The 17,461-nt window shown below is 47.6% G+C and overlaps 1 protein-coding gene across 1 annotated transcript in view; it reads right to left on the bottom strand.

Moving 5' to 3' along the window:
- Positions 1-15,755, bottom strand: part of CLDN1 (claudin 1) — a 30,856-nt gene extending 15,101 nt beyond the window's left edge. Inside the window, exon 1 of the mRNA XM_054983006.1 lies at positions 15,344-15,755. Within this exon, the coding sequence (XP_054838981.1) occupies positions 15,344-15,566 (223 nt within the window). The 5' untranslated portion in view covers positions 15,567-15,755. The remainder of the gene's footprint in view (positions 1-15,343) is intronic.
- Positions 15,756-17,461: the final 1,706 nt, after the last annotated feature.

Raw genomic sequence — 17,461 nt, 5'->3', positions numbered from 1 at the left:
CCTTATTTTGGCTACTGCAGACTTTAAACACAGTGTCTGCCTTTTGCAACGGCTGCAAGATGTTGGCAAGGCTAAAGCACCGCCCCGAGCCGGGCTTTTGCCTCTCACCGAAACTCAGCTGCCACCTGCTCTGCAGAGTGCTGCACAAACGCCACGTCTGATGGGAAAGTGCCTTGGCTTCCGCAGGGCTATCTTTAAACTAAGCCTGAAACTCCAGGGCGGGGGGAGCTGGAAACAGCCAAAGGGCCACACGGAACAGGTGAAGCCTCCACCAAGGGCTGCCCTGCTGAAATGGATGCTCTCTGGAACAAACGTCACTCGCGATGCATCCCAACCCTGTATTTGTCCTGACTATTTTTGTTAGCGAAAAGCAGCCTCCGTAGGCTTCAAGGAGGAGACAAAGCTGGGGTGAGGGTGGGGGAAACCTGGCTTTTTGCTTGCTGGGTTTACCGCACATTCACCCCCCCCCCCCTTTCGCCCTGAGAGTATGCATGCCTCCCCACCACTAGGGTGGGAAAAGCAACTGCAGAAGACCTAAAGCAGAACAGGTAAGAAGGAAAAAGGAGATTTCCTCCTTCCTGCCTCCGCTGCTGCTCTGTTCACTCAAGACTGCAGCCTTCTGGGACTGCTTTTCAATTTAAAAAAACTGCCCCCTACAACCCAGCATGTATCTGTATGTGACGTGTGGTTAGTTTAGATGGTGGGAAAGAGATCTCACCCTAAGGGACCCAAGTTGCTCGCTTTCCGAATGTTTCCTTGACCCTGGGGGGCTTGCCTAGTGATGCTGTGAATATGGGATGAAGGGGGGGGTGGTATTTCCTGAGCAAATTTTCCTAACACAAATAGGCATGGAAAATTCCTGTCTCTGGATGGATTGAGAGATCGGAATTGTTCCAGGCTGTTTGAGAATTTCACCATAGGAAGAATATAGACATCATTCGGGATTCGGGGTTTTTGAAGCACGGGAGGCGAGCCTGAGGTTCCGTGCCTTCCACACCCTCCCCTTGTCCTGTCCCAGCTACTACTGATGCCCCGCCAAAGTTATTTTTAAAGCGGTGTTTTTTTCCGGCTACTGCATTGGATGATGTCCGCCGTTCCTCTGTGAACAGAGCAGTACAAGGGAAACGGCCATAAAATGGATAATTGGCTGTAAAAATATCTTACATAGGGCTGCTTTGAACGATTGTTCCAAGGGTGCAGCTTTTACACAAAAAATGCACTCGCATGCACGCACAAATTAGGAGGATCTGGACACTCTCTCATTGTCTTCCTGGTATTATGCACAGTCCTATTATCACACCCGCACCCCACAACTCCGCTGAGCATCTTGGAGCTCAGACCTATGGTCCACCCAGTTCGGGATCTGGAATGACGGTGGAAGCCCGCCTTCATCCCCACAGCTCACAGAGAGATACTGCCTCTGAACACAGAAGATCACTTCAAGCTGCCTTATACTGAGTCTGACCGTTCGTCTGTCAGGGTCGGAATTGTCTGCTCTGACTGGCAGCAGCTCTTCAGGGTCTTTCGTGTCACCTGGTCCCTACTGGAGAGGCTGCCGAGAATCGAACCTGGAATCTTCTGCATGCCAAGCAGATGTTCTTCCACTGAGCCACGGACTTTCCCTACTGATCTGTATTGAGTATAGAGCTAATGCAGCCTAAGAAGATGGTTTGGGGCAAGGCGGAGTGGCATCCCAGACAGCTGCAGTCCTGCTTTGACCCTTTCCTTGCTCCGATACAGATTCCTAAAGAGAACCTCGGCAAATTTCTCTGCAGCTGCCATTCATGGCCACGATGAAGCAGACACCGGACAACCTCTCAGTCTGGTTTGCCTTTGGGCCCTACTAGGGTTGCCAGCCTCCAGGTGGTGGCAGGAGATCTCCAGGAATTATAACTGATGTCCAGGCCATAGAGCTCAGTTGCCTTGGAGAAAATGGCTGCTTTGGTGGGTGGACTGTATGGCTGTATATCCTACTGAGGTCCCTCCCCTCCCCAATCCCTGCCTTCTCCAGGTCCTCCCCCCCAAATCTCTAGGAATTCCCCAACCTGGATCAGGCAACCTTAGGCCCATGTACCTAAGACTCTGTTCCCCCACCCCAGTTGAGAGGGGGACTGGCATTGCTTTTTGACTACCAGCTACATTAAGCCAAGCGAAAGCCTTCCATGTCCCACTTCTGGCCCTAGCCAAGCCCCTGCTTTGGATTCCTTTCTTGGCGGAGGCCTTGGGAGGACGTTTGCAAGGAGAATGCGCATGAAAAGATATTCTGGGTGGGGGGAAGGACAGACGTGGGGTCTGGCTACTGAAATGGAAGGAGGGTTGGAATTCCACGCAGGGGCGGATCCTCAGAGGCAAGCAGAGGCACGCAGGGACATCAAAGTGCACAGCTTGTGCCTTGTGGAAGGAGGGGGTGGAGGGGAGGGCCCTGCCTTGGCTCAGTGGCTGCAGTGAGCGGGGAAGTCCGGGTAGTTCCTCAGACAGCACTGCCTGGGCCCAGCACCGAGTCTTTCCCACCGCTTGTCCCAAATGCTGGAAGTAATGTTAGAATCCAGTCTCAGTGTAACGTCATCTGACCCAGAAAACACCACCACCACCACCACTCTTCTGTATGCCAAATCTTCTGTAACATCACAAAAGGGGCCTATGCGTATTCTTGGGAGGTATAAATATTTCATTTTGTGTGTTGCTTTTGGGGTTTTTACCTAAGAACATCATCATCATCATCATCATCATCATCATCATCATCATCATCATCATTATCTTTTAGGTGTTGCCCATGTAAGGGTTTGTTCTTCCAGCCACTGAATTCATGGACACATCAGGTGGAAAAGGTGCTAGAAAATGAACAAGTCAAGATCTTGTGGGATTTCAGAATTCCGACTGATCAACACTTTGAACACAATACACCAGACACAACAGTCGTGGAAAATCGGAAAGTCTGGATAATCGACTTTGCAATTCCTGGGAATGCCAGAGTCGAAGAAAAAGAACAAGAAAAAATGATAAAATATAGATATCTGGCTATAGAAACCACCGGACTATGGAAGAAGAATGCAACAGTAGTCTCCTTTGCCATCGGGGCACTGGGAACCATCTCGAAAAACTTTGCAATTCATATGGAAAAACTGCAGCTTTCTGACACAACACCTACAGAACTACAAAAGATGACGTTTCTTGGAACAGCATACATTTTACACCGATACCTGGCTGATACTTAGGTCTCCGGCGAAAACTTGTATCAGCTTAGCAAGGCCAATCAATAATAACATGTGACCTCTACTTATTGTTGATTGTGTTTTGGATAATTCAGATAATGATAATGATAATGATAATAGCAAAGAGTCCAGTAGCACCTTTAAGATGCATCTGACTAAGAGAGCTGTGGCTCTTGAAAGCTTATGCTACAATAAAGTTGGTTAGTCTTAAAGGTGCTACTGAACTCTTTGCTAACAGACTAACACGGCTAACTCCTCTGAATAACAACAACAACAACAACAACAACAAACAACATTCGATTTATATACTGCCCTTCAGGACAACTTAACACCCACTCAGAGTGGTTTACAAAGAATGCTATTATTATCCCCACAACAACGATCACCCTGTGAGGTGGGTGGGGCTGAGAGAGCTCTGAGAGAGCTGTGACTGAGCCAAGGTCACCCAGCTGGCTTCAAGCGGAGGAGTGGGGAATCAAACCCGGCTCTCCAGATTAGAGTCCCGCGCTCTTAACCATGCTGGATCAGGCCAGCAAGCATCCACCTAGTCCGGCCTTCTTTCTCACACTACAACCAACCACTTACTCCAGAGGGCCAAGAAACAAAGACCAAGATGCTGCAAAGGTTGCCAATTCTGGTTTGGGAAAGTCCTGGAAACTTGGAGGTGGATCCTGGGGAAGGCGGGGTTTGGAGAGGGGAGGGGCCGCAGCTGTATATAATGGCCTCCAAAGGAGCTGCTTTCTCCAGGGGGAACAGATCTCTTTCATCAGGAGATCATTTGTAGTTCCAGGAGAGCTCCAGACTCTACCTGGAGGTTGTCAAGCCTAAGCCCTCTCTGCGTTCCAGAGGTTTGCTGCCTTTTCCTTTGCTCACCATGGCTAGGCAATCTTGGTGGACCTCCCCTCCCCCTTTTTAAAGCGATCCAAGCTTGAGTCCATCATTACTTCAACTGGTGGTGAATTTCACAAGTGTCAAGGGGAACCTTTCCATTGCTGCTGCCACAGATCCACTGAATTATTTTACACCATTTCTTGGTGTTTATTTAAGGGCTGGAATACAAGGTATTCCAAGCAAGGACCACTCATCTCCTTGGGCCTGTGCCAGTGCTGGCTGCAGCCAAACCAGTGGTCACTGCCCAGGGGCTTAGTTTTTTGACTTAGCAGGCAGCAGTGCCTGCCCAGGAGAGGATGCCCATTAGCTCCTCTGCTGCTGCTGGCTGGGAGACTGAGCTCCCTTACTGTGCCACCTCAAGCAGATGTGTGGACAGGTCTATTGGAGAGACTCAGTCCATTGATAAGCATTTAATGCAAACATAACACTGAAAAATTCGGCTCAAGGAAACATAAAATGATACACATTCAATTTGCAAAAGGGATAGCAAAATCAAATTGGAGATTTTGGAGTTGAATGAGGACGGGGGAGAAATTGGATCGTACCCTCTGGATTTTTCATTCCTATGGGGACCTGGCTGGGTCGGAAGCGTAGTGCATTGTGCACCAAATTTCTTTCAGCCTAGCTAGTGCCTTGTACAATCTCGTGGAGAAAAGCAGGGTATAAATTATCTAAGTGAACAAGCCACCTTGCCACCCAGTGTGATTTATTTATCACAGTTGCTACCACACCCATTCTCAAGCCGCTCACAACATTTTCCAGCTCCACCTTTAAGCTCCTGCGTTCTTGTGTATGAAACCCACAACTCATTAGAGCTCTTCAGGTCGTCCAACTTGCATCGGCTTCCATCCCTTGATGACAGTGGTGTGTAGATGTTGGAGGGGGGGAAGTGTTGTCGAATCCGACTCAGCCTAGGATTACAGGTGGCCAACTTGTTTCTAAGGCTGAGATGACTTCTATTTAATTTTGGGGACAATTTGGGGAGGGAGGGGAAAATATTTCCTGAAAAGCCCTCCGATGACAAGAACGGCCACCCCCCCACCCCCCGCAGTTTGCTGTTATTGATTCCTCTGTTGTAATGCATTCCCTGATGCTTATAATTTTTCAGGTAGATTACAAATGATCAAGGACCAGCCCCTTAATGTGCTTTAAGCATACTGAGTGTTATAATGTCCCAATGCAATATAGCCAATCAGATTTGGCTGTGCAGCTAAGCCACTGAGTGCAAAGGAAAGCGTATGGGAGAGAGGAAAAAGCTTCATGGGTGATGCCGGCTAATCAGGGATTACTTAACAAACAGGGTGAGGAGACAGCAACACATAACCGATCTGATTTGTGCTGCTGTGCTGATGTCACCGAGGGCCAGCCAAACAGCTTTCTGGAAGATCAGCTTCCATTCCCTTGTTTTCGGTGGCCCAGCACTTTCATCCTTCTGGGCCCAATCACGGAAACAGGTGCCTTTCTGCACTGCTGCAAATGTCCGTGCAGAGCTCAGCACATCTCAGTCCCAGTCGCCTCTAATAGACATCATGGAGGGAAAGCCAGTGCAGGCATTGAGAAGTCTTAAGGTGTCCACAAAAAATGGTTTTATGGGATGGCCGCTATTTAGTTGGGGCAGATCCAACGTCCCACCATACAGTGATCTAGAGGCCTCAGCGCTACCCTGAGCCTTACTGTCAAGTGATACTTTCAGTCAGGGTCCCGTCTCTGCTCTGGTCTCATTGGCCAGGAACCAGCAAGCATTTACAGCCCCTTAACATGCGTTAAACATCATACCCATACTTGTTGAGTGGCGGCTACCGAGTGTCCATGGGCAATTCTGCCCCCCTCAGCTCTCCAGCTGTAAAACTGTCACAAGGGACAATATCATACAAAAGAGAGCAACGCACTGGCAAAATGATGGCCTGTTTCAGAGGAGAGCAATGTGCTTCAAGCCTATTAATGGCACAGATATGGAACCCCTCATGCTGCAGAACCTGAGCAAGCTTGACTTCTTTGCTAAATGATGCACCTTGGCTTGTTTGGATTCATAACATGCTCAGCTTTCGTTCTAACACCCACATCGCCTCATACAACACAGTCTCGCCTTGCCTACCTGCTAACACCTGCCTGGCTCTCTTCCTTCCTGGTATTTATTCATTATTTATTTATTTATTTCAATTTATAGCCCACCCACTCTGCAATCAGGCTAAAATATAGCATACAATTAGATTAAAATAACAATCTACAATATAAAATATGAGATAAATTCAAACAGTTGAAGGTGACTGCTAACACATCTAAATAAGACAGCGGTAGAAAAACCCAGCAATGCAGCTAGAGGGATATATTCGCCCAAGAAATTGGGGGCAGGCAGAGCAGAGCAAGGGAGGCCAGGAAGGACAGATCACCTCAGCCATAGGCCCAGCAGAATATCTCTGTTTTACAGGCCCTGTGGAGCTGTAACATGTCCCAGAAGGCCTTGATGTCCACCCGGAGAGTGTTCCACCAAGCCAATGCCAGAGCTGAAAAAGCTCCAGCCCTGGTTGAGGCCAGGTGAACATCCTTTGGGCCAGGGACAACCAGTAGATGTTTATCAGAGGAGCGTAAAGCCTAGGGTTGCCAGCTCCAAGTTGGGAAATTTCTGGAGATTTGGGGGGGTGAAACTTGGAGAAACCTGGAGAAAGTGGGGTTTGGGGAGGGAAAGGACCTTGGCACTGCATAATTCCATAGAGTCCACTCCCACCCCCCAAAATAGCCATTTTCTCCAGATGAACTGATCTCTGTGGCCTGGAGGCCAGTTGCAATTCCAGATCTCCAGCCACTACCTGGAGGCTGGCAACCCTAGTAAAGCCCTCCAAGGGACATATTGGGAGAGACAATCCCATAGGTTTATTAGTCCTGGCTTTAAAGGTCAAAAAACCCAAACCTTGAACTTGATCTGGAACTCAACCGGCAAAGCCCCAAAACTATAGAAGCCCCTGAGATGAGATTTAGGTAATATTTGCGCAGGGTCAGCAATGTGCTAGGTGCTGCACAGATGACAAAAGTGTCCCTGGTTCCTTGGAGGAGAGCTTCAAAGTCCTATAAATCATAGATAGAGATGGGCACAAACAGCAATACAAACTAAAAAAACCCGCCACGAACAGCCCAATCTGCTGTTTGCGAACAAGCTGTTTGTGAGGCCCCATTCTAAACGAACAGGTGGTCGTTGCAAGCCTCGTTCGTTGCTGTTCGTTGCTGTTCGTCAAGCCAGACAGTCTGGCACCTGCAATCAATTCCCTTGGCAACATAGGCAGGGATTGTCTGAACTCTGTCTGAACTCCTGCTGTTGCCCTGGAAACCCCAATCTAAGCCCAATTTAGCTTGATGGGCAGGTCTTCCTTTCAGGTGTGGAGCTCCAAATTTGTTACAACAAGGGAGCAAAGACCGGGGGGGAGGGGGGCTCCCAGCTCTGGCTAGTTTTTGCAGACAGTGGAGAGAGAGAGACAGTTGCTGTTGGCATTTTGAGAGAGAGACAGGGAGAGTGCATTGGAGCTTGAATTTTCTTTGTGTGTGGTGGGATAGGGATCTACCGCTTCAGGTTCCAGGGCTGCTGCCAGGCTCTGGGGCCAAGCTATTATTTATTATTGGTACTTTTCCTGCTGCCTGCTCAGGTCAGGTTTCTGGGAGTGGTGTGGTAGGGATCTTGATGGCTGGAGGAGAACGAACAGCGAACATGTTCATGACAGGATCATGTTCATCAGTGTTCGTTGTTCATTGTTCATGTTCGTGCCCATGAAGGCCTGGGTGTGCCACAGTGTTTGCCTGGCAGCAAGAGTTCAGCTAGGGCTGCCATTGCCAACATCCAGATGGTGGCTGCAGTTCTCCTAGAATGACAACTGATCTCCAGGCTACAGAGGTCAGTTCCCCTAGAGAAGATGGCTGCTTTGGAGGGTGGACTCTATAGCATTATCTCTCTCTGAGGTCCCTCCCAAGCCTCCATCCCCAAATCTCCAGGAATTTTTCAACCCAGAGTTGGCAACCCTAATTTAGGCACAGAGGTGAGAGTGCAGAGCCGTGCTGCCCAAAAGCCCAAGCTGTCACCACAAAACTGGGACACTTCCCTGGCCTTCCATGATTCCACATTTCAGCAGGGGATGCTACTCAAATATATCTTTGGGACCGTCTCTCCCTGTTAGGGTTGCCCCCCTCCAGGTGGTGGCTGGAGAATCTCCTGGAATGACAACTTATCTCCAGGTCACAGAGATAATTTCCCCTGAAGAAAATGGCTGCTTTGGTGGGTGGACTCTATGGCATTATATCCTGCTGAGGTCCTTTCCGTTCCCAAACCCTGCCTTCTCCAGGCTTTGTCCCCCAAATCTCCAGGAATTTCCCAACTTCAAGCTGGCAACCCTACTCCCTTTCTTTTCCCCAGAAGGGGTTACGCTCTGTAGATCAAAATCTGCTGGTGGTCCCCCTGGCTCCAAGGATGTTCTCTTGGCCTCAACCAGTGCCAGAGCCTTTTTGGCTCTGGCTCCAGCCTGGTGGAACACTCTCCCACTTGAGACACAGGACCCGTGGGACTTATTATAGTTCCGCCGGGCATGTAAAACGGAGATGTTCCACCAGGTCTATGAGAGGGATTGAGGACCTGGCAAACTGTCCTGCTGGTCCTTGGCCTGTTTTGTTTTGTTCCGCTCCATTGTCCAATGAGATCTGATGATTTTATTGTTTTATGATTTAAACTGTTATTTATTGTATTTTAAACATTGTTTAAAATATGTTTTATAAACATATAAAATAACAAACAAGAAAAAAAACCCACCCTAAAACTAAACTTCGAACTGAGCTCTGATTTTCTCCACAACAAATATACATTATTTTCAAAGTCTCACTTATTCTATGTTAAACATATTGTTGTGACCCGCCCTGAGCCCACTTGTGGGCAGGGTGGGATATAAATCCAACAAATAAAATAATAAATCAATGTTCTGGTCCTTGCCCCTAGCAAATCCTTATTATGTCCGTACTTTTGTCTTTCCTTCTGTCATATTTTTTCCTTTGACTTTCTTGGCTGTCTTTAAAGGTTTTGCTTCCTTGTCAGGATCTCTGGACACTAAATCTCTCAACAGGGAACGGATCCCTCTCAGCTATAATGCTCCTTGGTGTTAAATACATGTGCTCGGACAGTCAGGTGACCGGCTGATACAAGGCATGCCATTTCACACATTAAAGCGGACAAGGTATATTTTGAACTGCTGATATAATCTTGAAGGCCAATTATGGATTGGTTTAACCAAAGATCAGATGGACGATTGGCTTGTGAATCAGGGAGAAAAGTCCAGTGAAGAGTAAAGAAGCGACAGCGAGTGGGTGGAGAAGAGCTTTCAGCGATCTGGAAGAATTGGGGGCTCAGGGAATGGGCTGCCGTATGCAGACAGGAGTGTCCCAAGCCCATCCTTATTTTCATACGTGCACCGTTGAGGACAGGTATACCTCATCGAGGTGTGGCACCAGCACCAAGACAGGTTCCTCCCGAGAATGAATCTGGACGCACCGGGATGTTCAGCGGCAACACCCAGGGACAGAGAAATGGTGACTCATGCAGCCAAATAATCGTTGTACATGATCTCCTTTTCCCGTCTCGAGAAGAAATTGCCTGTTGATCCCTTGGGAGATCAGAGAGGGGAGGGTGGGTGTATAATTACGGCCGTCTAATCAACTTGTCAGACGGACAGAAAGAGCATTCCTGTGCAGGCTACTCAGTTTCCAGGATGAGAGCCAGTTTGGTGTCGTGGTTAAGAACGTGGGACTCTAATCTGGAGAGCCGGGATTGATTCCCCACTCTGCCACTTGAAGCCAGCTGGGTGACCTTGGGCTAGTCACAGCTCTCTCAGAGCTCTCTCAGCTTCACCCACCTCACAGGGTGTTTTGTTGTGGGGATAATAATGGCATTACTTTGTAAACTGCTTTGAGTGGGCATTAAGTTGTCCTGAAGGGCGGTATATAAATCGAATGTTGTTGCTGTTGTTGTTAATTTGCCCAAGATGCTGAACCTCAAGCTTCTCTGGATGATTTAAGCCTTAGATGAATCCACACACCTGCAGTCAGGAAGGCTCCACTGCCCGGGTGCCTTTTGTTACCGAAGCAAAGTCCAGCTTCCATGTAGCATTCCTCCTGTCTACTCAACCAGGTGGCTTCTGGGGCCAGCAACAGCATTCTGGCAGGCAGAGAGATCTCATGGTTCAAAAAGCCCCAGCTGGTGGGGAGGGCCACCTTATCTGGTGATAAGGGGACCCCCTGCAGTCTGTTGTACCCTAAAGTCTTGCATCATCTTGAGGCTATATTGCGGCAGAAGCTTTCCTGCATCTGGCAAAGTGGGTTTGCTCATCGAAGCTTTGCCACAATACATTTGTCAGCCTGTCTGGTGTTTAGCTAGTGAGGTGGTTGACTGATAAGGGCAGAGCTCAGCTGCAAACATTTTGCTGGGTTCCTGAGGGTCACCAGCAACAGACAGAAAAAATCTGTAACAGAGACACTTGCTGAAACTCTCTGAACCACTGAGGGCCAAGCTACAAGTGACGAATGACACTTGAAGGGCAAGTGTATTTCTCCCTGTTCACTTGCCCTCCACTCGATCCACTTGCCGTTCAAGTGTCATTCGTCACTTGTAGCTTGGCCCTGACTCCACAGAGAACAGCTCTCCCCACTCCCAGCCTCAGAACCTTTGTTCAGGTCAAGTTTCAGGTCCAGGAGGTGAGAGCAAGAGAGCCTCTGAGCCTATGCAGAGTGCTTTTCCCTCATTGGGGAGCAGGGAGAGAGGTAACAAGTTCAAGGATATTAAGATTCAAGTCTAATAGCATGTTAAAGGCCAACTAGATTTCCAGGGTATGAGCTTTTGAGAGTCAGAGTCCCTTTGTAAGATGAAGGGAGCTTGGACTCTGGAAAGGTCATATCCCCTGAATATCTTGCTCTTCTACTACAGACCAACACAGCTACCCGCATGAAACTAAGTTCAAGGATGCAATTTTGGGATGAATTGGACTTCAGCACACATCATGTCATCAATAAAGCATTCAGCTGGAGACAAAAGGGACTTGAAGGCCCTCTATATCATTAGGAATTCATCAGCTCCTCTAACGAAGCCATGTTTTCCACAAACGCACAGACTACGAATTCCAGAAGGCTCTCTGATGTTCAGTTAAAAGTCAACTGAAATTTGAAAACACAGCTTGCGGAGTTCATATTGGAGACTGCATGCATGAGGCCAGTTCACACATATGGGGGTGCCTCCTGCCTCCTGGCGAACATCTTCCCGGACACTTACCCCCATTCACCCACAGAATAGACAATGCAAGCTGCAAAAATACCCACTTTGCCACTTGCACACAATGGGACAGATTCCCACAAAAGGAGAAGCCCCTTCTGGGCCAGGGTGTATCACAGGGCCCCACACACTTTCTTTCCATAATAGTAAAGAGTCCAGGAGCATCTTTAAGACTAACCAACTTTATTGTAGCACAAGCTTTCAAGAAACACAGTTCTCTTAGTCAGATGCATTGTCAGCTTTCAAGAACCACAGCTCTCTTCATCAGATGCATCGTCAGCTTTCAAGAACCGCAGTTCTCTTTGTCAGATGCATCGTCAGCTTTTGAGAACCACAGTTCTCTTTGTCAGATGCATCCTCAGCTTTCAAGAACCACAGTTCTCTTCATCAGATGCATCGTCAGCTTTTGAGAACCACAGTTCTCTTTGTCAGATGCATTGTCAGCTTTCAAGAACCATAGCTCTCTTTGTCAGATGCATTGTTAGCTTTCAGGAACCACAGTTCTCTTCATCAGATGCATCATCAGCTTTTGGGAACCACAGTTCTCTTTGTCAGATGCATCGTCAGCTTTCGAGAACCACAGCTTTCTTCGTCAGATGCATCATCAGCTTTTGAGAACCATAGCTCTCTTTGTCAGATGCATTGTCAGCTTTCGAGAACCACAGCTTTCTTCGTCAGATGCATCGTCAGCTTTTGAGAACCATAGCTCTCTTTGTCAGATGCATTGTCAGCTTTCGAGAACCACAGTTCTCTTCATCTGATGCATCATCAGCTTTCGAGAACCACAGTTCTCTTCATCTGATGCATCATCAGCTTTCGAGAACCACAGCTCTCTTTGTCAGATGCATCATCAGCTTTTGAGAACCGCAGCTCGAGAGCTGCGGTTCTCGAAAGCTTATTCTACAATAAAGTTGGTTAGTTTTAAAGGTGCTACTGGACTCTACTATTTTGCGACTACAGACTAACACGGCCAACTCCTCTGGATCGATGACTTTCTTTCCAGCACACAAAGGGAAGTTAGCAAGCACTCAGGGACATTTGTAGTGTGAGAATGCCGCAAAGGGCAACTTGGCCCCTTGCACATTTCTGTGCCCAAATGAGGTGTTGCTCAGGTAGCCACAACGGAGGGAGTTTGTGACATTCCTCTCCACACACGGATGTAAACAAGGACGGCAACTGGCAAGTTCTTTCTAAGTAACCTAAAAAGTTGAAAGGAAAAAACCTGCATATATTCAAGTGCTAAGACCAATGCCAAAAAAACTCAACAGATAAGTACCAAAAACTTTAATAAAAATTCCAAGAATTAAAACTGTATGCTTAACAACATTGTTTTAATCATACTGTTTTGATTCTTGGAACTTTATATAACAATATTAAAAACAATTTTGTTTTATTTGTGTAGTTTTAATTAGTGGCATTTTATTAAAGATTTTGGCCCCTATTTGTTAGGTTTTTTGGCATTGGTCATACATTTTTTTCTTCCAGTCTTTTGGGTTCCCCAGTTCTTTTGGGGTTGAAGTTTCTCTCCCCCACCTTTTTTTTTTTTTTGGCAAGTTCTTTCTAGGAACAGCATGAAAATACTGGAAAAGAACGCGCCAAGTTGCAAACTTCGCCCACCACTGCTCGGTTAATCCATTTCACTAAATGGTTTTCCTCCCTTCTTCAGACAGAAGCAACACAAATGAACGCTGAACTCCTGGGTTTGTTTCCCAACTTCTAGATCCACACCACCACACACTGGTTTCATTCCCATGCCAGTCCACCCCCCTGTTATATAATCTGAACAAGGCAGCCTTGCCAGGTGTAGCTAAGGAGTCTTGGCCCGAATCCACACCCTGTTGATCAGCTTCAAAGAGACATGGAAATAACCAGACTGCCAAGACCAAACCCCCTTTCCCTGGGCTGGCCTCCGTCTTTCCCAGAGCAGAAATGACAAAGGGAGACATCCTTTAACTTTCAGTGTCTCGGAGGTACTCATTCACATCATATCCCAGGGATGAACTGATTTCTAAGGAGGTTTTTTGCTCCTCTAAAAGCGAAAGAAATATTCAGGAATATTTGAAACTTGCTAAAATTTCAATTTTGACATTTGCATTTCCAACATGGAACTTTCAGATTTGAAAATACGGACAAGGAATTGGCCTTTACACATTGAATGTTTTAAATGTGTTGACGTTTCCTGAGGTTTTGTTAATTCCCACAAAACGTCAACAGTTACAAGCTGTCTGATACTAAATGCCATTGCATGTCTGTCTGGTACTAAATGCCATTGCATGTCATCCTCCAAAGCTTGTTGGATTCTAAAATCCCTTTACAATCGTTCAATTGTTCAGCACGCTGCCTATTTGATACTGCCCTGTACCAACCAGCAAATATCACAGTTGTCGTGTCATTGAATAAGAAACCCAGATACAAAACATGCAGCAATTAAATATCCAAAGAATAGCTGGTGGGAATTCAGTTCTGAAGTTCCCAGAGAAGAATTTGGAGGAGAATTTTGGAGGGAAACACATCATTTCTGTACTGCTTTGTTTGGTCCCTAAACCTGCCTGTTTTCCTTCTGGTTAGGAAAAAACAAACTGAGATCAAAGAGGAAACAGAATTCATGCGAAGAAAGACAAAGGACGCAAAGTTCTTCTCAGGGTGTTATTGAGCATGCAGACCCAAGTGGATGCAAAGCTCTGCAAAGAGAAGACGTGATTCTCTGTTGCTGTCCTGAGATAAAACTGTTTCATCTCATAATAGCTAAACTTTTGTTACAGACAGCAAATAAACACAGACAGGAGTACAAGGCTGAAAAAAAATGGGCTGACTTGGCACACTTGAAACGACTTGTGCCAACTAGTGCCGCGGGTGGAGCTCGGTACCTTTCTCAGGTACGGCTCACATGGGAAGAGGAAAAAAACCGAAGTGCCCAGATCTTCTCATGTTGTTAGCCAAGAAATGGAAGTGGAGCAAAATAACGTCCTCCGTTCGAACATCCTGTGAGAACTTAAGTCACAGGGAGAGTCTGTTTTCAGTGGTGTAAAATCAGCCCCGCAAAACCTCGTGATTCAAACACACACACACATGTCTGGAGGAATATTGTCAACTTTATTCTATCAGGGCTCCTGAGTTCTAACAGCCCAGACAAGAGTTGCAACTGATATCACTTCCCCCCCAAAAGCTCTACCTGGGACACCATCCCCTCCTAATGTTCCAGCCAATCGGACATCACTTAGTTTGGCTGTACCTTTTTACTCCCTGTCTGAGTAAGGTTGTATAGAAATTATCACAGGCGCTGGAGTTCTGTGCAACGCAGGAGCTTGTTTTTTCAAAACTATTATGCTCCAGAAAAAGAATTGCCATCCTAACCCAATCCTATGAGTCATAAAAAAAGGGCAGAGTGCAGTTGCAAACTATACAATCACTCAAAGATGATTTGCAAACACAAACATTGACTGTTCCTACAAGCCTCAACGACAGTTTTCTAAGTACCGGGGGTCTTGCACACAGGCAGTGTTACTGCGTGGCCATCCAAGCTTAGCCGTGGAAGATCCGTGTTCCAGTTCCAGCTCTTCCACAGCCTTGCTGGGTGGCCTTAAGTTAGTCGTGATCTGGCAGACTCACTTCCTCCTCTGTAGAAATGGAATGCCAGTGATCTATCTGACGGGGTTGTTATCAGTCAACGCAATGTTACACAATGTTGCATGATCTGAAGAAGGGAGTTGCGGCTCACAAAAGCTCACCCCCTACCAAGACTAAATTTTGTTAGTCTTATAGGTGCTACTGGACTCGTGCTCTTTTCCGCTGCTACAGGCAGGCTAACTCGGCTACCCGTCTTGATCTACAACAACATTCCGGAAAGACAAAATTGCTCCAGGATAAGCACTCCACGACCCCTTTCTGGGCGGTGACCCCCGAGCAGTGTCCTGCTCCCCAAGCGCTCCCTTCCATTCGGTTGGCTACTCACCTTCCAGTTTGAGGAGGGAGTCGTACACTTTGCACTGCATCTGCCCCGTGCTCTGCATGACACAGGACATCCACAGGCCCTCGTAGATGGCTTGGGCTGTCACAATGTTGTCTCCGGCATAGGAGGAGATTTTCCACTGGGGCATGGCCGTGCTCACGACGATACCGATCCAGCCGATGAACGCCAGAACGAAGCCCAGCATCTGCAAACCTCCGCTGGCCATCTTTCCCCCAGAACGATGGAGCTCCCCGAAGCTTTGAAAGAGGAGGCTTGGTGGGTTCCTAGGTTGGGGCCTCTGGGATCCGCCCTGAAGCTCAGTCCTTCTAGCACTGCTGGAGCAAAGGAAACTTCTTGCCCTTCTCCTCCTTTTGTAATCCAAGAGACTTCAGAGCTGGTTGCTGGGCTGAGGAATCACCTGCACTGAAGCGGAGAGCATCTCTGGCTCGCTATTTAAACAGGAGTCCCCGGAGAGCCCCCTGGTGGTTTCACTTGAGATTGCCAGGGCCGCTTCTGTTTTCAGGGGCGCATAAACCTGAAGGCAACCTTGAGCATTTTTAAAAAAATGAAATGAATGTGTGTTGCAATGGGGCTTGAGAGAAGAAAAAGAAAGCACTTGTCTCCAGAAGGAGCTTTTCTCTAGAATTCTCCCAGGGCTTTGATCAACACAGCTCATCTGCATGTCGGTGATGCGTATTGCACCATTGTGTATGAGTGTCCATAAAGTACGCCCTTGCTTATGACACATCCATTTCAGGATCCACCCTGCTCCCTCACTGGTTTTAGGGAAGAGCAGCAAGCACCGATGAGAGCTGACTCATGACCCAGCCACTCGGAATCATCCAAAGTCCAGCTGCTTCCACAGCCCCTTCTCTCCAGTACACGTGTCCGATCGGAGCCTGAGCTAACCGTTGGCAGTCAATGTTAGTTCTTTCCTCCTATTGCTCTGTGTGGGTCTGGTGAACTTCAAGATCCAAATAGGCAAAGAGCAATGCCCAAAGCTACTCCCCGTTTTCAACTGCTTGGATTTTGAAAGTGCAGGACGAGGAACTCTGAACCTCAAGATCAGCTGCCAGTTGTGTCATTGCGCTTCCACACGCCCTGTCTTGAGATTTCAGAGCCAGGCCCATATTTCATGAGAGCAGGCGGTGGTGCTTTGATCAGGGCAGCCTGGCTTTAATTCCATACTCAGCTGTGGAACTCACAGGAGCAGGTGGCATCTCTTTATTTTAATTCATTAAACTATTTAATGTTTAATATTTAATTAATTTAAATATTACACCTCGCTTTTCTCCCCGAAGGGACCACAAGTGGCTCACAGCAGTAAAGAATGCAATAGAGCTAAACCGATCTACCAACAAACCACTGGCTGGATCCCAGCTTGCAAGCCACAGCCGAAGAGCCAAAGGGGAAAGAGCTCGTGCCCAAGGGCTGCTGCCTCTGGCCACATCCACATATTTTACCCATCACAGGAAGGGGGAAAGCATTTACTCGAAAATATGCCCTGTTTCTTAGCATAACCTACCTCACAGCATTGCTGTGATGTTAAAATAGGACAACCTCTCCACTCCATGCCCCTTGCTCTGAGCTGCTTGGGAGTTGAAAGGGCCATGGTAATATTAATGTCCAGGGCTTTTTTTCAGCAGGAACGTGGTGGAACGGAGTTCCAGCACCTCTTGAAAATGGTCACGTGGCCGGTGGCCCCGCCCCATGATCTCCAGACAGAGAGGAGTTTAGATTGCCCTCCGTGCTGGTGTGGAGGGCAATCTAAACTCCCCTCTGTCTGGAGATCAGGGGGCGGGGCCACCAGCCATGTGACCATTTTCGCCGAGGGTGATATAAACTTTAAAAAACTCCCCCCTTGTTCCAGCTGACCCAAAGTGATGTCATTGTGTGGTCCTGAGTTCCACCACTGAGTTCCACCACCTCTTTTCCCAGAAAAAAAGCCCTGGGCATGTCCGAGCTATACCTGACACCCACCCCGTGATCGCCACAGTGACTTGCAGCCATATGGCCGTGGCATGTTCCCTGTGGGAACTCAATTGGGAAGTGCCGCAGGAGTCCAATGCAGACTGGGATCATGATGTGTGGAGGAGGGTCCTGTCTTTCTCCCCTTGCCAT

This window comes from Eublepharis macularius, chromosome 6 (genome assembly GCF_028583425.1).
Source record: "Eublepharis macularius isolate TG4126 chromosome 6, MPM_Emac_v1.0, whole genome shotgun sequence".
Classification (NCBI taxonomy): domain Eukaryota; kingdom Metazoa; phylum Chordata; class Lepidosauria; order Squamata; family Eublepharidae; genus Eublepharis; species Eublepharis macularius.
The sequence above is the reverse complement of the archived record's forward strand: the minus strand, read 5'-3'. Positions and strand labels throughout refer to the sequence as shown.